Source organism: Geospiza fortis, unplaced genomic scaffold (assembly GCF_000277835.1).
Source record: "Geospiza fortis unplaced genomic scaffold, GeoFor_1.0 scaffold264, whole genome shotgun sequence".
Lineage (NCBI taxonomy): Eukaryota > Metazoa > Chordata > Aves > Passeriformes > Thraupidae > Geospiza > Geospiza fortis.
The window spans coordinates 699,428-723,888 of NW_005054332.1; the positions used below are offsets into that span (position 1 = coordinate 699,428).

Below are 24,461 nucleotides of genomic sequence, written 5' to 3' on the forward strand. Positions count from 1 at the left end.
TAAGAAGATGGTTCTGATTCTGAAATAGGTACTCAAATTTTGTGTCTTTCTACTGTGGTGTTTGCTTTTTTTCTTGAAGTAGGCGGTAATAATTTATCTGAAGCTAACATGTTTACTTTTGTAATGCACTGGTTTGAGACCTGCCAGGGAATACAGTAACTGCATGCCAGTAAGGTGCTATGTTTCAAATGAAAATACTTTACTAAAGTAATAATCTTCTGATCAATTAATCATGATTGTTATCCCTTGTTTAGTTGTAACCTTAACATAAGGAGACTTTTAATAATAGCCATAATATAGAGTATTAGTAGTATATATTTTCTTTTAGTGTTTATGCAGTGAATATATCCAGCCTTCCATCCACAGCTGCTCAGATGCGTAGCTTATGGTGGAAGCAGAATTCTATGTCATTGTTCACAATTCTCAAGCTATGAGATACTTCAAGAATGTATGCTTATGAGTTATATATAAAACTACTCATGCTCTTTATGGAGGTTTTTTGTAGAATACCTGTTATGCTAAGTATATAACTTCATAGTTTGCACAAATCCCTTTATATTCATTTTATGTCAATGTATTAACTTTCTCTTTAATATTCAGCAGGTTAAAACTGCACTCAAATACACTCTGGGATTCATCACAGTTTGCGCAGTTCTTCTGTTAATTGGGTAAGTATTTGTATTGAGCATGTTCTGTGCAAGATTTGTTTATCAGAGTTCTGTGCTTCTAAGAGGTAAATTATGATACACTCAATCTGTATAATCAACATCAGCTTAATCACTAATAAGGCTTAAGTATCCTGAGACTTACGTACCTGAAAAGTAAGAGTTTAACTGGAAGATAAAATGGTTTTCTTAATTATGGGGGTGCTTGTGCTTCCAAGCTGACTGAACGTGCAGTGCAAATTAGTATCAAGGACATGGTGGCTTTGACACAACTACATTAATGCTTCAGTGTACAACAGGAGTAAAAAATTTGTCCTAATCTATGTTCATCAAATAGTTTTTGCTTTTCTCATGTGATTTTTCTGAAATAGACATTGCAAAACAGCTTCTTAGGAAAATGATTAGATGTTATGTGCTTATACTTTGCTAAATGGAAATGTTGTCTGAAGAATGTTAGTATGAGGTTATACTTGACTTAATTGTGCCATGATAAAGCTTTTGCTGGCATTTGTTTAAACGGCAGATATTACTGAAGTGAGTAACCTGTTTGCAGCAAGCGCTGTTGTTCTGAAACTCCAAGTAGTAGCAGAAAATTGATTTCAGGTCACCATTAAGCATGACATGTGCACACCAATACTGAATCTTTCTTATGTCTCCTGTGTCATAAGCTTTTTAGCATTTTGATGTCAGCAATAAAGTTGGTAAAAATTGCAAAATGTATGCTAAAATGATCCATATCACAGTACTGGAGTGTGAAGTAGAAACTAGAGTGAAATTAATGCTTCCAGTTGTATACCATCTTACCGGAATATTGTTTTAGTTTTGATAAAAGTTAAAGGTACGTTTCTATCAAGTCTTTTGTCCTTTTAAGTGAAAGTAAGGTATTTGTTCTTACAAGATATTGTAGGAGTTTATTACCTTAATCATTGTCTAGAAATATTACTAAAATTTCTGGCAAAAGCTGTTTCTGACAGTTAGCTCACATCATAGGTATAGATGGATGTATTGTATTGCACATCCAGTTTAGAAATCTTGGTAGTGTCTCTAATAGGCGTCAGCTGAATCCTCAGTAACTGTAAGCATGTTTCTTCCTCCTTCCCAGTAAGATAGAGAAAGGTAATTCTTGTATTTCCCTTTTAAGAGAAACTTCAAGACTCCCTGCAAGGGGAAAAGGCTCAGTTTTAGGAGGCGACTGAGGTGTCTGTGCTGAAGAAGAATGTGAACTCTATTTCCAGTATAGTTTTATATAGATTAAGTAGCATATGTCTCAGTGTTTATGTATATGCTTTTTCTGAAGAAGTTACCTGTCTTAGTCAGCTGTTTTCATATCAAGGGCAGGGAGTGGCCACAGAGTTCAGTGTGACCAGAAAGAGATAAACATGTTGGAGCTGAAGCTTCTGTCTCAGTGGTTTGACTGATGTAGTGAAGACTAGTCTTGCAGTAGTGGGGGATTCTCTCACTGCTGGTTAGGATCAGAGTAATGTTAAAATAGACTGGAATTTTATGTACTCGGTTTGACTCTAGGTGTCTAGGCTTAATGAGCTAGAGTGCTGCTGCACACACGTTGAGAGTGAGGGGGGTAGGAATATTTCCTGCTAAATGCCTAATAAATAGTCTTTTTCCTGTGCTTACGTGGCTGGTGTCTCATAGCCAGACAGCCTCCATTCTGATTGGTTTAGGAAGTAATCTGTATGATTAAAGAAGGTCAATAAATAATTTTAAAGGTGTACATAAGGAAGTTTTTGCCTCTTCCCTGGTCAGCTGTCCTCAAATGAATTATAAAAGCTATATTAAGCTCAAAGTTTGAGTGTCTTTTTCTTACCGGGATGTTGCCCTTGGTCCACAAGAGATCACTGTGATGTTTTTGGGAAACAAATGTGTTTAGTGCCACATAGTCTTGGAGGTTTTTCTGACTTGATAACACAGCTCAGTGAGCAGGATGTTATTGTCTGAATTGTTATCAGGAGAAGTGTTTGTACTACTTACTTTACTTGTCTGTTACAAAGCAGTTGTCTGGCAAAAATGTGCATGTCTGAAATACTTAAATCCTCTGCACACAAATAACCTGATGCAGAGTACCATGAAAAGCAAAGTATAGGGCAAATTTATACTGGGATGCTCAGAACTAGTTTTTACTTATCATAACTTTCCCTTCCCATAAGTTAGGCACTTTCCCTCTACTGTCTCTATATGTCATATGCTTGTCAAGGGGTTTAACATACTGCAATCTACATTAAGGAACCCTGAAGCAGCCTAGTATGAAAAAAAAGGCTGTTTTTGAGGCTAATGAACATTTGGTTCCAAAATGCAAGCTTCTCTGGCTGTCACTGTTTAGAATTAAACTGGTTACCTTAGATTTTCTAGAACCATTAGCTCTTAAAAAGCTATGAATATATCTAATTATCCTATAAATAGTTATGCAAATTATATCACAGCAGAATTCACTTAAGGAAATGAGTCTAAATCTGATGTGTTGAAAAATAATTTCCTAAGGATGACAGTTAATGACACTTTGATTTAAGGATCAAACTTTTTATCCATCTACACTTGTGTATTAGCCCTACCAAGAGTGAATAGTTTTAAACTGCTTGTCTTGCATTTACTTTCCTTGTTCTGCAGCCTAGATATTGATCTAGATTTTAATCATAATTTACCCAGGATGTGTTTTGAACAGCATAGCAATTTGCTTCTATTCTTAAAATTACCACAGTTAATAATTTGATTTGTGTCCAGAACTCCAAGTATCAGACACCACAACTGAGCTGTTTTGTTTGCTTGCATCACTTAAATTTAACTCGTGTGTTCCTTTCTGGGGTCTTTGGTGCATGGAACTTGAGCAGGAGCAGAATCAGATGTCCATCTCCTTCAGTCAAGGTTTATCTGAGTACTAATTTAAGAGTATAATGTATTCAGTAGCCCCTGCTCTCTGATTAGTGTCCTTTGACATGCTGGTTCAACAAAAAAAAAAAAAGGAATCTTGTGCTCAGTGGAAAAAAAAAGCAAGCAAGTATAAATATCCTAAAATGTTCTTCCATCTTGTTTGTTTCCTGCATGTGGTCCACAAATAGCAAATCCATAGTCGTGCTAAAATAAAAAAGACTTGAGCTATGTTCTCAGTCTCCTTTAACCATTTTTAGCAAATAAACCTCCAGTTATTTCTTTTTATCATTTATAAGTAGAAATGTTGCCTAGCTTGGTTTTAATACCTGTGTCTTCATTTTGTCTGGATGCTGTTGTACAGAAAGAATTACTACTAGAGGCAGATACAAGAGCTAAATCCTAAGTCAACTTAAGCAAATGCTAGCCCTCAGTCTGCCTCTTGCACAGTCAAGAAGCTTTCTTTAGAAATTAAAATATTGATTTTTAAAATGTCAACTTTTTTTTTTTTTTTGCCGAGTATCAGTTTGGTTTTGATGTGATGATTATATGTGCACACTGTTGGCTTAGCCCTAACCTTGGAAGCAAAAGCATGTTTTGTACTTTGAGACTGCTCCTGGAGTATATGTGTTTGTTTGGGACTTCAAGCAGGGGTCTAATCATGTTGTACAAATAATATCAATTTGTCACACAAATCCAAATGATACTTATGAACATTCTTTATGGACTTAGGTTTGAGTTCTTTCATTCTTTGCCTGAAGTGTTTCCCTGTAAATCTGTCTTCCCTGTGACTTGTAGACATTCTATTTCATGTCTCAAAGCTGCGGTCTCAGTGGTTTTTTGGTATGGAGGCACTGTTTTTCCAGCTATTACAAACTCAGCTGTTTTGTCTGTACAGGTGCTGAAGAGTTATTCTTATTAGTAGACTTTAGATGGTGAGCATGACAACAGAAAGCTTTCAGCTAGGGGGCTGTTTTACCTGACATTGTTCTCTGAGCATTCTTTGCTAATGTGCTTATTGGAAGAACAAAACAACTTAGTGAACTTCTCTGCAGCTCAGTTCTCTGGGCCAAGTACAGAACAAAGAATGGAATGGAGCAGATGTGTTTAGTTGTAATAATGGAAGATAAACATGTCCCTTTTTATTTCAGTGCTTGTTCAAGAAATCTTTATTTTATTTTGGCTTTCAGAAGTGTATATTTGAGAATTTGTCTCAATTGATGCTTAAAGTTCATTTGCTTCTCTGCATATGAGTCAAATCAGGATAGTAAATCATATTAATATGTCTTTTAATTATACTTGAGTGCGGAGTCCTTACCTCTTTTAGGATGGGTAAATACAAAATCACTTGTTCATTGACCTCAGACCTGACTGTACACACACACATGCATGTACTCTGCTGATCTAAATGCAGAGGAGAATGTGAATAAAATGAAACACTGCCTTTTCTTCAGGAATAAATGGGTTTCTGTTTCCTTAATTTGGAGATAGAATTCTTCCTATTTTTCACTAATTAGGGTAAGAAAGATTTTTTTTTTCTGTATTACAGTGCTTTTGTTCCTTTGGATATTCCCAACAAGAAGAATTCCACAGAGTGGGAGAAAGTGAAGCTCCTGTTTGAAGAATTTGGAAGTAGTCGTAAGTTTGAGATTTGTTCTGGGCTTTGCATGAGTTGCCACTCTACTAACCTCTGCCACTCATTCATTGACTGATAATTAACTTCATTTGTGGCAGTTTTCTACCTTTTCTCTGACTGCTTACCTGCAGTAAGTCCTTACAATAAGACTTCTTCCTGTTCAGAGAAAAACAAAAATTTGGGCTATTGTGAAAGCAGACACTGCCAGGATCTCCTCTCTGTACTTTAAATACAAGTTCCCCTTTGATAGCAAGGACTCCAGTGTTGTGTTCACTGATATTTATGGTGTGGAGAGAGGATACTTGCTTCCGTAGACTTCACTTAGTTCTTAAATGCTGCTTGGATGCTGAAGTTCACTGACTTTGAGGGTATGATGAGTGTGTGATGGTTGCGAAGACCATTGTCTTGTGATGGTCTTCATTCATTTACCTAATGAAATGCAGTACTGCTGTTGACTGTAAAAATGAGATGAGTTGTTCTGTCTATTTGGATGGGAAAGTCCTGTGGGTGTTACAGCTTCTTCCCTTTGCTCTTACAGTACTGACCTCTTCTAAAATTGTTGATAGCTGTTGTTATACTTTACACTAGGGCTGTAAAGAGCTGTTGAGAAGACCAAACTCCATGGAATAGTATTTAACACTTATGTGGTGTAGTTCATGTGTGTAACCTGGGTATGTTTTCAGGGTAAAGGTGTGAGGGAAGTGTTTTATAGGTGAGCTAAAACAGACTTGATGTCACTTGTCAAATATATTCAAGAAAAGTTGTTTAACAGATATTCATCCCAGTGCATAAGTACACCATTACTCATGTTTCGTTCTTGATATGCATCAGAGTATTGGCATCTATGTGAGTGTTTTAGGATATATTCATACAAGCCTTCATCAAGTCATATTCTGCATTAGTCTAGGAATTCTGTACTGAATAAAAGTTCCCTGCAATGACATAAACCAAACATTGACAGAGCTGGCTAATCCATTCAGAGCCCATGCCCATCAACTTTATATGTACAGTTTGCTTAAGTATTCTCCAACCTGATCCTCTTCCACCAAGAGTAAATATTCCTTCCAACTTTTCTTAGTCTGCTCCCTAGCCTGGATTTGCTGAAGTCTGGTCTTTCTAGTAAAAGACTGAGGCAAAGAAAGCATTCACTAGCTCAGGCTTGTCATGGAAAAGTCCTGTCACGCCAGGTCCCCTGCCCCACTCAGCAACAAGCCCCTATCTTGCCTCTTCTTCCTCTTGCCACTTAAATACTCCAAGCCCTTCTTGTTTGTTTCGACATCCATGCAGGGTCTTTAATCATAATATGTTCTGTGCTGTAATCTGTGCTTGTAAGTGTAGGAGATGGGGAGGACAAATCCATAGCTTATTGAATGTTTTGGCTGTCTGCTTGTTGGTTTTTCTCTTGCTTTGCAAAGATTATAACAGCTCAGGATAAAATGCTACTTAAACTGTTTATACAGGTTGTGATAACGGTTGAGCTGAGATGTAAACTAATTTTTCCAGGTGACCTTGATATGACTGCAACAAAGTATTTAGCTGTCTTTGCTATGAAATACAGTATAGCCTATGTTTATTTCTAGGAAAGTAAACTGATTAAGATGCTGGGTTGGGATGTGAAAGTCTGATTTTATTTCCTATCAGCATTCTCTTGTGACTTGTAATTTCATAGGATAATTCAGATTGAAGAGACCTCGGGTCATCTATTCAAATCTGCACCAAGAAGGAAGCTGTAAGATCAGGCTGGGTTGCTCTGGGCTTCGTTACCTAGCTCATCAAAACCTCCCAAGTTTGTAGACTGAACTCATTCTGGAAAAATCTCTCCTCTTACCTGTTGTGGATATACTTGCTGTCACCTAATTGTCTCACACCTGGCAACTATGCACCACTGAAGAACCTGGGCTCCATCACTTGGCTAAGCAGACAGGCTGTACTGGAGCTCTCCAAACCTGTCTCTGTTCCAGGCCAAACAAGCCTGACTCCCTCAGCTGCTCTGCACAGCATGTGCTCCAGCTTCCAACCACCATAGTTCTTCCCTTAGCTTGCTCACATTTATCAGTCTTAATCTGCAGCAGGGACCTCAGAGCTGGTTGCGCTGTATGGTCCCTTCCTTTAATAGATGGACATGCTGCTGCTGTTGATACAGCCTGGGATGCCATGGGACTTGCCTGCTGGCACAGCATGCTGCTGGCTTACCTTCAGATTGCTGTCTCCCAAGCCCCCCATGCAGGGGTCCCTTGTGTTTTCATAGAGCTACTCCACAAACAGCAGCTCTCTGCAAAGGGTTCTTTTGTGTTCCAGGTGCTGGAGAAATAAGGACAAAATGTTTGCCTGTTGTCTTTACTTGTACCTGTTGTCGTGTTTTTATATTAATTTACCCTTTTCCTTTGTCTGTCTGTAGTGGCCCCAGAAATACAAAGATATTGAGACTTAGAACAAACATCCAATCATCACTTGGTAGTTGGTTGTGTGGTTATGAAAGGAATGCAAACTCATCCACTGAGGCAAAGCCTGATAATATACTTCTGGTATACAATTATCAATTTTTCAGCCAGTTAGTTTCTTAATGTTGCATTGAGTACAGTTCAGACTTCTAAAGTGGATATTAAATGTTGGTTTCAAATACTTGTACAGAAGGATCATCAAATACAGTATGTAAGTACATTGTGTGATATGTTACAAATACAGTCCACTTGTGGGCTATTTTTTGCCCCCTAAACTTCGAAACCAACTCAAATTTTCACAGCTACTGAAGGAAAAATAGTACTAGGTGGTTTTTGGTTTTTTTCTTTCTTTTTTTTAACAAGTTTTAAACATAGCTGTAGTGTTTGAAACACAGGATCATACTGCTTTTAGCTCTGGGGAAGTTGTTTGATGTTATCTAATGAAAATAGTAAAGGAGAGATTTGAGCAGTGAGGTTGGATTTTGTTGTGCTATTCTATTAGTTTTTGGTGGTTTTGGAAGGAGGCCTGTAGGGTTGGTCAGAAGAGGGATGCAGTGTCTCATAGAGTAAGGTTATGATTTCTCAGTTTGTGACTGCTTAGTGCTGTGTTCAGTAAATAAGAATGGAAACCAGGCAATGAATAGAAACAGGCTAGTATATTTGTGTGAGTAGAAATAAAAGTTATTGTAAATTTTTGAATTAAGTAGAGGGGAGGACATGGGGGAAAACAGTAAACTCTGGTTCTGACTGAGCATAAACATGAAATTGTTTGCTGATGGTCAATTTCTGTAATTTACTATAAGTTTCAATGTTACTAAGTAACCAAAGCCACTTGTGATGTCTTGTGTGGTGAGATCAAGGACAGACCTTTAGGGAGTTAAATGCCTTTTTCTTTGGTCGCTCTTTTACTATCTCTTAAAACTACTAGAGTTATGAGGCTACATTAACTCTGTAGTCCCCTGAGCTTTGTCCACTTTGTTGGTCTGTATATACATTGAGTGAAGCTGAGAGTTGTTTTGATTGGTTAAAGGATCCATGCTTGTCTGATTCTGGATAATGGTATTAGTAGGAGGAATCAGTTGGTAGCAAACAAAACTAAGATGAACCATCCAAAATGCACATGAAAGTTGTGCAAGTTACCACAGCACCCTGGGGAGGCCAGAAATAAGTCTTGAAGAGGTATTAGACACTTTTGTGAGCAGGTTCATTAGTGTCTTTTCAATCATTTGGGTCAATGTAACTTCTGTGAGCTTGTGAAAATGACAAGAGTCTCTCCTGGATCCTGCAATTTCATATAAAGATCTGTTCTGGTCAAAAAAGCTCTTCTAGGTATGTTTTTCATCTGAGTTACAACTTTCAACTATGTTTTCATCTTTCTCATGAACTTAAATCTGTTCTGGAAACTAATTTAGGAAGAACTGTTCTTACACATCTACTGTATTTTCAACAAGTTCTTTTATTTAATTTTTTTTTGCAGATGGCTTGACTGCACTTTCATTTTCCATTAGCTCCTTGACTGTGATTGGAATGTTGGCAGCTATCACTTACACAGTAAGTTGTTATATAGTTTTTCAGATTTTTACCTTCATGATACTAGCAGTTATCACTGTCTCTACCTGTGTGGAAAACTTGTCATCCTGAAAAGATTCAGTAGTGTCTTTGGCTCTGGATTTTCATGGTTTGAAATATTCATTCTAAGTTCTAACTTTTTGCTGCAAATTTAAGGACTGCTGTTTTAGTAGTGAGCAGAGATCAGACTTAATTTTGATGTGTTTATGGAAGGGGATGTCACATTACTTGTGACTTGTAACACAGTCACTGACTTTACTTGCTCTTAAGCCTTTATTTTATTTCTCCACCCTGATATAGGGAATTAAATGTTGCACTTTTTTATTCATTGAACTGTGGCATAACATAGAGTTGATATGGAGCTAAGGTACTGCAGTTCTTTATGAGAGGGATTTGGAAGGGTTCATTCTGTAACCAATTGTAAATGGTATGGTTAAGGTTATGTTAGTTTAACTGCTTGACTCTTGCTTTTACCTAGAAAGAAAAGGAACTGTTTTAACTTACTGACATTGGTCAACATTTAATGCTTATGTGGTCATTTGCTTTTCCAATTTGTTCTATTTCTTCGTTCAGTGAATAATCAGCGTGTTTGTAATGCTACATGTTTTAGTTTGTTAAGGTAAAATTTTGCAACAAAGAAGCAGCTTAAAAGCTTAAGATAACTGGCTGATAACAGACAAAGCTTTAAAGTTTCTCAGAAATTACTGTTTTTCTGACAGATTTTTACCTTTAGATTCATGTCCTTGCTGATATAATGTTTTCTTCCATTGGAAGCTGGCTCTAACATAGTTGTTCCTATGTAGGTTTGCTACTGAATTCTAAGTGCCTTTGTAGCCATAGCTTATGCAGTAAATTATTTTGAAGCATTGGTACCCAAGAAGGTGTCTGTTTCAGGCAAACTATAAATGTATAAAAGTTGAAAAAGGATTTAAGAAAGAGGGAAAGGGGTAAGGTGCTTATGAAATACTACCTTTAGAATGTTAAATGAGTAACAAGTATAGCTAAAGATTTTCTGTCTCTCCAGCTGGTGTAAGTTACAGCAGAATTATGGAAGGCAGTTCAGTACAGGTTTGCAGATGTGTCAGAACCCTGACAGCTTAGTGGCCATCAGGGTCTGTGCAGTAGGTGGGAGAGCAACTGGGGCATGAACTAGTGGGTATTTTAGGTGAGCTGAATTGCTCTCAGCCCCATTGGTGACGTGCTTTAACCTGATCAAGATGATAAATTTTATTACTTTAAGCCTTTTCTTAAAGTGACATGGGTCATAAAATTATTCAAGCCATCTTGCCGACATCTGGATCATGCGATGGTCAAAAAAGATCTAGACCTCCACTTAGCCTGTAGTAATGTGCCAGATTTTAATTAGCTTCCCTTAATTATGGAAGAAAAGATTCATTTCTTGTTTGAATTGCTGAAGAGCACATACTGTATTATTTTAGCTATGATACTAACAAAAGAAAAAACACCTTAGCTGGGAGAATAATACCAGTATTTTGTTCAAAAAACCAAGTATTGTTTTTATAACTGTTAGCAAACATCTAAAATGTGCGATTGTGAAAATAAAGCCATTTTATTCCTGACTGAAATGTAAACAATTTACAACAAAAACCGTAGCATATGTGGCACTTTGTGATGTGGTTTAGTGGGCATGGTGGTATTCCATCAAAAGTTGGGCTTGATGATCTTGAAGGTCTTTTCCAACCTTAATGATAATGTGATTCTTGGAGTTTTTTTCAATTTAATTCTAACATTTCCTACTTCCAGTTTTATTGCCTACTTATTTTTGAACCCATACTGGTTGTAGGCACCATTCAGCTGAGTATCACAGTATGCTTCTCTCTTCAACACTAGCTGAACCTGGAAATATGTGGAACCTGGAAATCTGTGTTCAATAACTTCAGTCTTCTGGTTTGTCTGTGTTTTCTCAGATGAAGACAATACCTAAATCTTCAATACTGTTGCTTCAATAGTGTCAATGTATTTACAACTTCAGTAAATACTGAGTGATAAATGAGGTGAAACATCAAGCATGAGAACTAACTCTTATATGAATGCCTTAATTACTAAGACTTTTGGGCTAATTTGTTGATTTGTAAACTTCAACTGAGCTGTTTATGCAAATGCCTGGAGTGTGAAATGGATTTCCTTTATTTTTAACTGTTGTATTTCATTCTTCTGTAACTCTCTGTTCTGTTTTACAGTAGGTGTTAAGGGAGAGTGGGAGAAATTGAGGAGCTATTTTACAGAAGTTTTGGGCATGAGCTCACACAGGAGTGGGTTGTTATCTATTGTCTGATGTGAGTTTTTTTTCATTGTTTGCAGGCAGTTGTAGAATCTTAGCAGTGAGCAGGCTTTGATGTATGGGTAGACTGAGGTACAAATGTGTCACAGACAGTGAAAAACACCTGTTAGAAGATCTGTTCTCCAAGCTGGAACAGTGTTTTCTTTGTGCTTTAGAGCTTTCATAACATCTTTCCCACCAGCAGTGATGGTCAGGCTTCCATATTTAAGCTATTTTCACCTGCAGCAGCATGGGCTGGACTTATCCCTGTGGTATGACATAATGCAAAAATTACTTTAGGTAATGAAAAGTTTCTGGCCAGTTGTACTTGCCTGAACTTCAGGGTGAGGTTGGCTTAGAGTGTAGTCTGTCTTTGCCGGTTTGGATTACTCCACTTGGTCTACTTCAGAGCAGAAAAACATGATTCTGGAAGGAGTGACTGTTTTCTCTTGGTAGTTTCCCATGTCTTTGTGTTGTGGGGTGGTTTGTTTTTTTTTTTGCTGTGTTAGCCTTGTATAAAAAAATCACCTCTAGATGAGACATATATGAGTGCACAGACAGGTCTTTGTTTTTCAGGCAGCCTTCTGCTGCCTATCAAATTGTTTATCCCAGTTTCCAAAGGTGGGAGGTCTGTGTTCTAAGTCATCAAGCCACTCTTTGATCATTGCTGTTAGTTGTTTTTAAGCATAGAAAGAGAATATTGTTATCTAAGAGTGAACACAAGAACTAAGACATCTATCTCAAAATTTTCCTCAAATTCTTAGTAGATGATGGAAAAAAGAATAGATATGTGATCTCTGAGTTCCTGTGTCTCTAGATGGAGGTGATCTCAGATCTGTGGTTTACACAGAGTTGAGGATTTGTAGTATAGATGTAACTGAAAATTTTTGCTTTTCCCCTGACTTCTGCATATCCTCAGCCTGTTTCAGTGCCAGAGTTTGCTATTCTGTTGTTAAAGGGAAATTAGCAACAGGTATATCTGGTCTTCTATGTACTCATTCACAGTGAAGAAAAAAATCTAAATGCTAAATGCTTATCTAATAAAGGTTGTATTGTAATAAGTAATATGTTAGCAAATCCCTTCATACCTAATTAAAAATGACTTTACATTGAATGCCTACTATAACAGAAAACACTAAAAATAAATAGGAGTGCTGTGACTGCAGTTGACTGATTTCATCTTAAAATGTTATTTATGGAAGAGACCATGAAAGAGATGAATAAAGTGCTTTTATTAAAGTCCCTGGCAGTGCAATTTATCCATTCTACAATTAGTTAAGTGTATGTTAACAGTACTGCTTTGTGTGGCCTTCAGCATGAAGAACTAGATTATGGCTGCTCTAAAATTGGTGTTGTGGTAATAGACAATAATGTGAGAAGTTGGGGGGAAAAGGCTTTGGCACTGTCAGTAGGTAGCCTTGAATTTGAGTAGAAATAGAGAGCAAAATCTCACTTCAGCATGTGTATGTGCCCAGGCTTCCTCTATGAAACCATGTCTTCCTGCTTCCACAGGAGGAGGGATACAGCAGGGTGGTGTTACTGAGATTGTAAATGGCTGCAGTTTAAATTATGGAACTAACAAATTTACCCCAAGGACTAATGTAGTTAAAACCTATTTTTTAACCATCAGTCCAATGTTTGGGGCCTCTCAAGGCCCTGATTGGTTTGATACATTGCTGTGAAGTACATGGTGAACTATTAATGCAATGAAGAACAGAATTCTTATCAGATCATATTGTGTTGTAGCATTTGATATGTTGGAGTTTGGGGGTGAAGGTGACAGTTGAGGGACAACACAGATAGAAGCATTGTGCTGGACTGGATTTGCAGATAACTGAGCACTTGTGTTACTGGCTATGATACATACGTAGGTAATGCTACAGTTCAATGGGGCTGTCATTATATTAGATTGCTGGCTTCAAACATCAAAATCACAGTAAATTTGATCTAGTGGTACATACAGAGAAGAGCTTTACTTGCAGTTTGACGGGAAAATGCAGAGTTTTGCTTTTGAGTTGTGAGCTTTTCCCTGGCATCTGAAAGGGGTAGGATGAAGTATACTGTTAAAACTGAAATTGCCAAAGAAATAAAATTTCTTTGGTATGAGAAATTCCTGATCTCCTCAATTTCTGTGAAATACTAGTTAAAAGCTTTTGGAGGTATTTGTAATAAATACTGATCCTGAAAGCATCTCATCCCTTAAGGTAAATCACTGGAGAGGGGTATTAGCATGGAAATTACCAGCTTAAGAAGTTAGTGCAAAAGTTGCTTTTCCAAAAAAAGGTCAGTGAGAAAATTCACAACTACTTTAATTGGTAAATTAACACAGAAGATTGTGTATGTATTTGGTACCTACTAAAAAGCAATAATTATTATAAGAATTAGATTTTAATTCAAGTTTCATGCTTGCTAGGAAATATCTTCAGGAGTCAAGAGCGAAGTAAATGCTTTATGGTATTTCTTAACACCATGTCATTTAAATGAGAAAATGAGCTGCAAGGAGGATGATTAAGGAGTATTTAGAGGATTTTGACTTCACACTTCAAATGGAACATAAATTGGTTTGTTCTGTTTAGTTTTCCATGTGGTGATGTTTGGGACAGTCCTGCAGAATGTGGCAACAATGTCTCACCTTATTAAAAAGTCCATAGCAGTAAATTCTCAAATTCCTTCCTTACATTTGCCCTAAAAAACTTCCACTTAACTTTAAACTTTCACTTTTTTAGTTTTGGGGTTTTTGGGGTTTTTTTAATTATTATTATTATGGTCATTCCACTGAGCAGTTATTTTTCCTAAGGTACTCACTTTAAGATGTGGGCACAGAACTGAATTATCTAAATTTCCCAAAAGCTTGGACTGTAGCAGGCATATAGCTTAGGACCAAAGAAACCAAAAATTTATTAGATGTGGGGTCAGCCAGGATGTTTTTCAACAGCATGAACTTCTTTCTAACTGTGTATAACAGTTTAAATGAGTGCTGTCTCTAGATTGTATTCATATTGCTACAGTACAATTTTTAAACATAATTCAAAATTCTGGAAGCAAGTTTATGGACAGATCTGCATAGCACTTAATTCTGAAGCTTCAGAAGTTTTATTCTGAAGAACACATTTGAGTTAAGCTGTTTTCAGAGTAATACTTCCCATGTCAGCCTGCAGAGCCTTCAGCCCTTCACACACTACTGTGCTGTTGTAACAGGCTAAGAGCATCTCTTGTTGGTGATGTGGCTTTGCCGTGTTTGGAAAATGTATGTCTAGCTCATGTTGAGCCTCTCCCAAAAGATCCTCGTAGAGAATCTTGTGAAATATGGCCTGGATGAGCAGACAATGAAGTGAATTGAAAATTGGCTGAATATCTAGGCCCACTGGATGGTGATCAGTGGCATGAGGTCTAGTTGGAGGGCAGTCATTTGTGGTGTATGCCAGGGATTGATACTGGTTCCAGTCCTGTTCAATGTTTTCATTAATGATCAGGATGATGGGGGAGAACCCTCAGCAGACTACACACAGAACTGGGAGAATGCCCTCTGGAGTTTATATTGGAGCTGTCCAGAGGGACCTTGCTAGGCTGGAGAAATGGGCTGACAGGAACATAATCAAATTCAGCAAGAGAACATGCAAAGCTGAAGAGGAATGTATGTGTGCATATCCAGGGGAAGCACTCAGGAGAAAAGCAGCTCTGAGACTGGGAGTTCTGGTGGACGCCAAGTTAACCATGAGCCAGGAATGTACTCTTGCTGGGAGAAGGCCAGTGGTATCCTGCAGTGCACTAGGAGGAGTATTGCCAGCAGGTTGTTGGTGACTCTGCTTTTATTCTCAGCCTTGGTGAGACCACATCTGGAGTTCTTGTCTTCTCAGTATGAGAGAGATGGAGCTGCAGGAGGGAAACTGGTGAAGGCCTGCAAAGATTATCAAGGCACTTTCCTCATATGAAGAAGGTCTGGGTTCCAGGACTGTCAGCCAAAACAAAAAGACAACTTAGGGGAAGTCTTAACACGTGCAAGCATCTGAAGGAGCAGTACAAAGAGTATGGAGCTGGGCTGTGTTCACTGGTACCTAGGGATGGGACCAGAGCAGAGGGCACAAGCTGAAACACTCTGCAGGTGTCTGACCACTGGCACAGGTTGCTTAGAGAGATTGTGGAGTCTCCTCCTTGCAGATACTCAAGAGCCATATGTACATGGTCTTGGACAAGTGGCTCTAGGGGACCCTGCTTGGGCAGAGGTGCTGGACTGGATGACCTCCAGAGTCCATCCAAACCTCAGGCATTCTGCTGTGTGGATCTGCAGGGTTTACAGTGGTACCAATGGGTCACATTGTGTTGTACCTCATGGTGTGAGGTGTCTTCTCTTTAAGCTTGGGTCTAGCCTATGAAAGGGTTGAGGTGACAATGATTGACTGTAAGATTGGTTCTTTATTGGATTAATTTTTTCTTCAGTACTGGTTTTACTGTTAAACCCTTATTTAGCTCATGTTGGACAACTCTTTATTCCACCACAGCGGTTAATTTGTGGAAAAAACCAAAAGATTTATTAGAGATTCTTGCTATGATTTATTCACCTCAGTACAACTAGTGTTTCAAAAAGTGCACTGGGCACTTTGTTGAAAAACTACGCCATGTCAGAAAATAAGTAGTTATGTGTTAATAACTGCTAGTTTGTGCAAGATTATTCTGTCAGAAGATAGTAATAGCTTTGAAGTACTTTGATAGGTGGCAATTTTCAGAAGCTCATTGGGTAAGTGAAAGGGAGACTGCCAATTCAGAGTAGGGGAACAACCAAACTTTTAATACCTGTTCTTAGTCTAAGTAATACAAATTTCTTTTTCCTTTATTTTGTAACTTTGCAACTTGGTTGGACGAAAAGCAAAGTTACTTTGTTCTGTAAATGGATGTAAAAATATAAAAGCTGCAGTTATGCTTCTTTTGACTGACTTTGAGCTGGTACTTTTTAGTATGTCTTTTTAGAATATAATACTAAAACTTCATGTTGGATTTCCCTGCTGAATGCACCAAAGAATAATGTTTTCTTGGTTTTAATTGACTGTTTGGAAGACTAGGAAGGGACAAGAAAGATGCAACTTGTATATGCTAAATTTTTAACTCTTTAAGGGGAAAAAAGTAAAATAGCATAGGTGAATAATATAGATGAAGTCTACAAATGTTCACTTGATACATTAATATTACTGGCAAGAGCATAAACATATTTCATTTTCTCAAGTACATGCAGTGTTTAAATTAACAACATTATTTAGATCTATGTCTTGATATGTCTCAATTCTCAACACAATCCTTCATTGGTAGTTGCTTTTAATTTTCAAGTTTTAACACAAAGTCTACTTTTTTGGCATTATGTAATGTATAGTACTGATGTACAATGCTTGATACTCAAAATTGTTTTGTAAAACATGTTAATAGGTGATCTTCAGGAGGGCTCTGCAAATCCATGACCGTGGTGATTTATACTGACAGCTTTCTATGTCTATAAATACAGAATAGTAACAAGAAAATTATAAATTAGGCCTGCAGTGCTATGCTGGTTTTGGCTGGAGGAGAATTTGAAACAGTTTCACAGATGATGTAGTTTGCATCTATTCTTTAATTAACGTGTTTTTCATTGAAATGGTTCTACATGGCCTTAGGTATTAAAACAATAGTTGTTGTCAGCTCCAGGTTGCTATTTGAATTTGAGACAGAATAATGAGTTGCTCATACAACAGTAGGCAGATTAATTTTTGAGTGATCTTGTGCATCTCACTTAGCATGTCCTTGAAGGATGATTATAATTGGCTTTGTAGTTTTTCCAAACATTTCATAAGCGTTATTTGATTTCTTATGGAACTATAAAATGCTCCTTTTTTCCCCATCCTGAAAGAAGAAATGTTAGAAAGCTTAGCTTGTCTACTCACAAATGTGATGACCTTTTCACACCTAATTTTTGCCTGGATTATGATTTACTTTTCTGCAGTTGATGTTATTAACAATCAAAGAGCTTAAAACCATTTAAAATCTGCCTAACCTTAAAAGCACTCATTCACTAGTGATATTCTTTTAAAGAGATGTCAAACAGCTATTGAGAAATTGAGATTCATCAATTCATTGTCATTACTATTTAATCACTTCAATACCAATTCTGAAATAGAAATGTAATTCTTTCATTATGTTCACTTCTCTGTGAAGTAGTAAATAACCAAAATAACAAAACCATTTGATGGTTGTTTTATCAGCCTGATTCCTACTATACTGTTGGAGAACTGTAGGTATTAAGCTGGTGGATAAATTTGTTTTGTACTTGAAAATTTTAGAATTGGAAAGTAGGTTAATCTTTTGGTTTTTAATGCTTTTCTAAGCCTGATGGGGCAGTATAGAAGGTGACAGCTAGGCAGAATAATTCTGATCAGTATTGTAACTGAAGCAGAATTAACTCTTTCACAGATGTTTTGTCCAGCAAGCACAAGTTCACAGTGTGTAGTAGAACATCTGTATTATAGAGGCTGTTGTATTTGGCTTCTGTATCCTAGAAACTTTGACAGCATTTTTTGTCCACTTGAACACTGACAAATAGTGAGTCTGTATGGTGGAGAGAAAACATCATGAGAAATGAAGGTGAATGCATAGCTGGATACTGTAGGGATGAAGAATAGAGAAATGGAGAAACAAGTGCTCAGTGCAAGATTCATGTTGAGTACTGCAGATCATGCAAGAATTGCCATGGTGAACCTGTTTGGTCAATCTGTTACACGGTTTGAGATGTTTTTTATAACAATATTATTCAAAAGTTATGTGCTCTCATAGCAGCTGAAGACTGGATGCTAGAACTTCTTATGAAAAACTGAATTTTTACCAGATAACACGTTGAATGACTTTTGAAGATGTATGGCATGACATTTTTAGAGGAAGCAGATAGCCAACTGTCCATGAGAGTTTGCCATCTTCAAATGCATTTAGTAGGCTTTCTCCTTTACCCCTCATAATTTAAGGGAAGATGTATAAACTGCTGTTATTATTTGCCATGCTTAATGATGTTCTGGAAATAAGATTGTTGAATTCCAATTTTTATTTTTGAATGATAGTATGAGTAGGTAGTCAGAGACGGGAGACGTGGCTTTAGAAGAAAGCAGGTGATGAGTCCTTGGAAGGTCAGATTACTTTTCAGGAGAGCTGTGCAGTCAGTTTCAATCAAAGTGGAGTCCTAGTTCCTCTTACACAAACTCAGTGTTGCTTGGGTTGGTGTGACACCTGAAAGTGCACCTCCCTTGAGGCTGTTAAATTGGACTGACCAATGTGCTCAGTCAGAAGCAATGCTGGCAAGAATGCCTTGTATCCATAGGAAACTGTTCAATATAAGCAGCTGAATTGTGTCAATTGTTGTGAAGGGTAGAAGGTGTCCTGTGACTTCCCTCGTGGCTAGCATAATTGAAATAAAAAGCTAATTAAGCTACTAGTATATAAAAGCATCTTCTATACCAAAATAATTATTTAAATGGAGGGGGTTTTTAACTGGGGCATTTGTATTAAAGAAAATTAGCTCATAGTTGACTGTATTTCTTAAATACTGCATATATTGAAATAGTTCAGCTGTTTCTAACTTGAATAGATGCATTTTTGTCAGTCTGGTTGGTAGAACTGAACATTTTGTCTTTCATGGTCATGCTTTGAGGTGAAGTATTGAAATAAGCTGTTGTAAGAAAATAGGAATATGAATATTTGTGTCTTTAAAGCTGAGAACATTTCTGTTTTTTATACAGTGGTTATAAGAATTCTTTTTAATTTGGCTTTTTATGTGACTTCGCTAGAGGGCACTGCTGTGCAAGAAATATTTGTCAATATTTATTTCTACACTTCTTGCCCAAGACTTGATAGACATCTCTTAAAAACCTCAGTGATAACCACCTTAAAGCCACTTGCATGATATATAGACCCCCTAATAATAAATGGTGTAAGAAGTCTTTCTGATATGCTACATAAGTACTTTTCAATAATTTATTGAAATCACAAGTTTATTTCTTAAATATCTTTAACCAGGAAGAGCTGTTAAGCTATCTTTTTTTTGGTTCTGGTTGTGCACCAAGCTGATGAGAAAAAACCTACTTGTTCTGTTTGATCTCTAACAAGGAGTGATTATCCTGTTTGGGCCACAGGTTAATCATTTGATCATATCTTATTAGCTGAACATAGCAGATAAGAAAATAAAACATAATCAACTTCCATTTAAAGTATAATGCCTGATGGCTTCAGGCTTTTTTGTGGTAGGTGTTCAGCTTTAAGTCATTTAACTCTATATTTTAAAGTCATTTAGTATATTAATTTTAATGTGGTTTGCTGTCTTCCTCTCAGCTATCTATGCACTTATGGCTGATATGGTTGATGATTAGATGTTCCCACCTTAACATTCCCTTTAAGTGATATTCTTTCAAAGTTTGTGCAATTTTGAAATCTTACACTAGAGGTTATAGTTTCCAGTGGAAAACCTTTCTGGATCTTTTTAATACTTGAGTTTATCCTTGAAGTAGTTGCTTGATGCAACAACTTCAGTAAAACATGATTTTACAACTTGTTGCAACCTCACTTATGTTCTGGTTTCTGTTTCTGAGTGACTATTATCAGCATGGCAGGCAAGTAATAAGAAAGACTTCCCTTATCTGGCCGCGGGTTATGTGGGTGTGGCAAGCCTCAAGTGTTGCAACATGCTGAGTCTGCTAAGAATCAGAACAGCAACTCTTCCTTCTAAATCCTAACTGTGAATGACGTGAGAGTGGCTGAATCTGCTGCAGGATGAGAAGGAAAGGGACCTGGGAGAAGTGGAGATTAAGCAAATTAGTCACAATGCTTATGTAGTTTCTCATAAGGTATCAAATGCTCTGTCTGGAGCATGGATTTTATTTGTGTTGAGTGGCATGCTCAGAGAACAAGTAGAGCATGCTTCTTGCTGCTCTTCAGTGCCAACTGGTACTGCATAAAGGTACTGATCTATTTGTTGCATTCGTGGGAGTCACAGGCTCTTCCTGTAGATGGATCTATGTTCAAATTACTGTCTGACTGAACTACCACTTCCATGAGTAACAAATATGACAGGAGTCTCAAAAGCTTTGTTTAGACTGTTCTCATAGGTTGGGAAGCTGGGTTTTCTGTTGCAGTATGTTGTTCTGTGTTTTTCTTCTTATCCTTTAGAGTAGAAGGCCTTATGCTTCAAAAGGTCTATAAGTAAAAACTTCATCTATCCAGAGATGCCTCTGGACAGAAGCTCAAATGAGAACAAGACACTTGTAGTTAGTAGGTAGTGAGCTCTTACTCAAATGAGAACAAGACAACTTCTCGTGGATGATGCTTCTAACTTGTAGTTAGTAGGTAGTGAGCTCTTAGGATTTGGCTTTCCAGCCCTTAAGCTAAATGATAGTGGTGGTCTCTTACATTGAGCACTTGTGGTAATTTGAGAGACCGGAGATGTCTCTAAAATAAGTTGGTTTAACTATAAATTGAGATTATTTTTCTACTCAAAAATGTGGTTTCAGTGAAGCTGATCTGGCATCTAAGCAAGAGCAGAGATAGAGCCTGAGGCCTTAGAGACATATCCTTGCAATATGTGTTATCAGATACCAGCCTGAACACTTGGTGTTTGGTACCAGACTCAGTTCATTTTTAAGAGCCTGTGTTACAAAACTGCATGTATACTGTAATTGACTGTACATTTGGATGTCTGGTTACTTACTCTTTGGTAGTGTCTCTCATTTGATTTAACAATTCTAGACCAAAAAATTGTCTAAAAATAAGTCCTGGAATCTGTTGTTTCAGTGGTATAAATATGTCAATAATTAATTGTTTGTTTTATGTAAATTCATGTACATCAGTTAACTTGTGTTAACTGCTTTAAAGGCTCATTTTGATATGTTTTGATTCATATTTCAAACTTTGAACCCACAGTTTGTTTCAGGACTAAGACCTCTCTTGGTTGTAGTGTGCATCTTTGGTTTGTTTTCCTTTGCTATCCTCAATGCATTATTTGCTTGTTAAGTTGCGGATGCCTAACAATAGTCCTTGAATAATTTAACACTTGTACTCACCCAAGGGATTAAAACTTTGTCCAGGGAAACTTTGAACTTCTTTATCAGCCTGAAGGGAAATGCAGCCCTGAAAATGAGCTAATACAGCTTCTGTTCAGACCTGTGACACATCACATGGGATGACTCATTTTTCTGTCCTTCATTCTACATATTATCGTCTTGAAGGACCAATGTGTTCTTTTCCCACACTGATGATGGGAGCTTTACTTGCATAATCATCTTACTATTAGCATCTTCTGTATTCAGGGAAGGACCTTAGACAGCCTTTATCACTGGAGCAAGCTTGATGTTCAAGTATGTAGTTCACATTTTCAAAAACAGCAAAACAATGCATCACTTTGAGAGTTGTATTTTTCTCTGTAGATACTTAGACTAAGCTTTAAAGCCCTGGATTTTATTTCTTAACTGTTTCATAGAGTGAATACTTGCTATGTTAATTGATATGTTAGCTGTTTGAAGAACAGGTGGAAACCTCAGATGTTGAAATCTAATTACTTCTAAGCTCAGGTTTGTAAAATTGTTCAGGCACATTGTTATAGTAATGTCTTACATGTTTCCGCATACTGGCACTGGCTAGAAATGTTTTGTGTTCCAGAGAGGGACCTCAGGTAAATTGTGACTTGCCCTCTAGTTGACAATGTTGTACGGTGTTCACACGTCCCGTAAATTCTGTAGTTACACTGCTACTGACCTGAGTGAGCTCTTTGGAGTCAGTATGGGCCCAATACTGTTTAGTCCTCACAAATGATCGGGGTGATGGGGTTGAGTAATCATATAGTTTGAGAAATATGTCAGACTGGGAGAAGTAGATAGAACAAAGAGCCACGATAGAGACGTTGACTGATGAGAGTATTGGGCCAACAAGAATGACATCAGGTTTAGCAGATCTTAAGGTAGTTTCTTGCAATGGGTTTATTGCAAGCAACAGTTAGTGCTTGGGTCTGATCAGCTGGGAGATGGTTCTGCTGGAAATGACCTGGAAGTCCTAGTGGGCAGCAAGGTGAGCATGGTTCTGCAGTGTGCCTTGCAGCAGAAATACAGACAGTGTCCAGGGCTTGCCTCAGCAAGAGAGTAGATGGTGTCATGGTACTTGGCACTTCCAAAGCCACATCTGGAAATTGTCTGGTTTTGGTCCCCTGTTTATGAAACAGAGACTCCAATGAACACTTTATGGACATGATTACAAATTTGTAGAGGGCAACCCATAAATGAAAACTGAAGGAATTTGTTTGGTCTAGAGAAGAGAATTGTAGGAGAGTGCTTTTTACAGAATCACAGAATCAGCTATGTTGGGAAAGATCTTTGAGATCAAGTCCAACCTATGACCTAACACCACCTTGTCAGCTAGACCATAGCACCAAGTGCCACATCTAGTCCTTTCTTGAGCACCTCCAGGGACGGTCACTCCACCACCTCCCTGGGCAGCCCATTCCAATGTCCAGTCGCCTTTCTGTGAAGAACTTCTTCCTTATGTCCTAAACTTCCCTTGGTGCAGTGTTCTCTTGTCCTGACACTAGTGGCCTGGGAGAAGAGAGGTGATCCTCACCTGGCTACAGCCTCCTTTCAGGGAATTGTAGAGATAAAGTCTCCCCTGAATCTCCTTCTCTCTAGGCTAAAGAGCCCCAGCTCCCTCAGATGCTTCTCATAGGATGTACGTTTCTAGACCCTTCACCAGCTTTGTTGCCCTTCCCTGGACACATTTCAGCATCTCGGCAGCCTTCCTAAATTGGGTGCCCAGAACTGGATACAGCGCTGGAGGTGCAGCCTCACCACTGCTGAGTACAGGGACACAATCTGGTCCTGCTGGCCACACTCTTGCTGACACAGGCCAGGATGCCATTGGCTTTCTTGGCCACCTGGGCATACCCTGCTCATGTTCAGCTGTCGGTCCATCAATACCCCCATGTCCCTTTCTGCCTGGCCACTGTCAAATCACTCTGTCCCCAGCCTGTAGCACAGCAGGGGTTTGTTGTGGCCAAAGTGCGGGACCTGGAACCCGGTATTGTTAAACCTCACATCACTGGATAGAGCCCATCAATCTAGCCTTTCCAGGTCCCTCTGCAGAGCCCTCCTACCTTCCAGCAGATGAACATTCTCCCCCAGTTTGTTGTCATTTGCAAATTTGCTAATGGTTGACTAACTCCCCTCACCCAGATCATTAATAAAGACATGAAACAGAACTGGGGACAACACAAATTCCTGGGGGACACCATGGCTGCCAGCCGGATGCAGCGCCGTTCACCGCCTGTCTCTGGGCCTGGCCATCCAGCCAGTTCTTAACCCAGCAAAGTGCTCCTGTCTAAGCTGTAGGCTGCTGGCTTTTCCAAGAGAGTGCTATGAGATATGGTGTTGAAGGCTTTGCTGAAGTCTAGGTAGACAATATCTGCAGCCTCATGTGGGTGGCAAAGCAGCTTATATACTTAATACTCTCAAAGGAGGTGATCTGAAGGGAGAGCTGACACACATTTACAGACAGTTGTCAAGCCCAGGCTAAGTTATGGCATATTCAAAAATACAATCAGAAACAGGCAGTGCCTTGCTCTGGGTTCAGTGCATGAGACTTTAATATGTCCAAGTAGGTTTCTAAGCAGGTCAAATCGTGTCTTGTGTGCAGAAAACTCATGATGTGACAGCATGTATGGTGACATTTTTAACACACTAGCATTTGTGTTGGATCTATTCTCAGTAGAAAATGTAAAGCTGTGCTTGAAGGAGGAAGTGGTATTTCTGTGAAAACTGCTCTTCAAACTTCTGGAAATATTGAAAAGACTTGTAGACATGCCTCTCAGAGGCATGGTTTAGTGGTGGACTTGGGAGTGTTAGCTTACTGGTTGAACTGGATAATCTTAGAGGTCTTTTTTAACCTAAGCAATTCTCTGAAGTTAGCCAGTGTTCAGATATCAGACTCCAGTAAAATTGTGTGTGTTTATTGCA

General features: G+C 38.2%; 1 protein-coding gene across 2 annotated transcripts in view; it reads left to right on the forward strand.

Annotated features, from left to right (window-relative positions):
- Window positions 1-24,461, forward strand: part of LMBRD1 (LMBR1 domain containing 1) — an 89,013-nt gene that overhangs the window by 37,168 nt on the left and 27,384 nt on the right. Inside the window, exons 5-7 of one of the 2 annotated variants that reach the window (XM_014307295.2) lie at window positions 601-668; window positions 5,092-5,180; window positions 9,097-9,170. In XM_014307295.2, the coding sequence (XP_014162770.1) occupies window positions 601-668; window positions 5,092-5,180; window positions 9,097-9,170 (231 nt within the window). The remainder of the gene's footprint in view (window positions 1-600; window positions 669-5,091; window positions 5,181-9,096; window positions 9,171-24,461) is intronic. The other variant, XM_031057605.1, reaches the window with a different exon arrangement.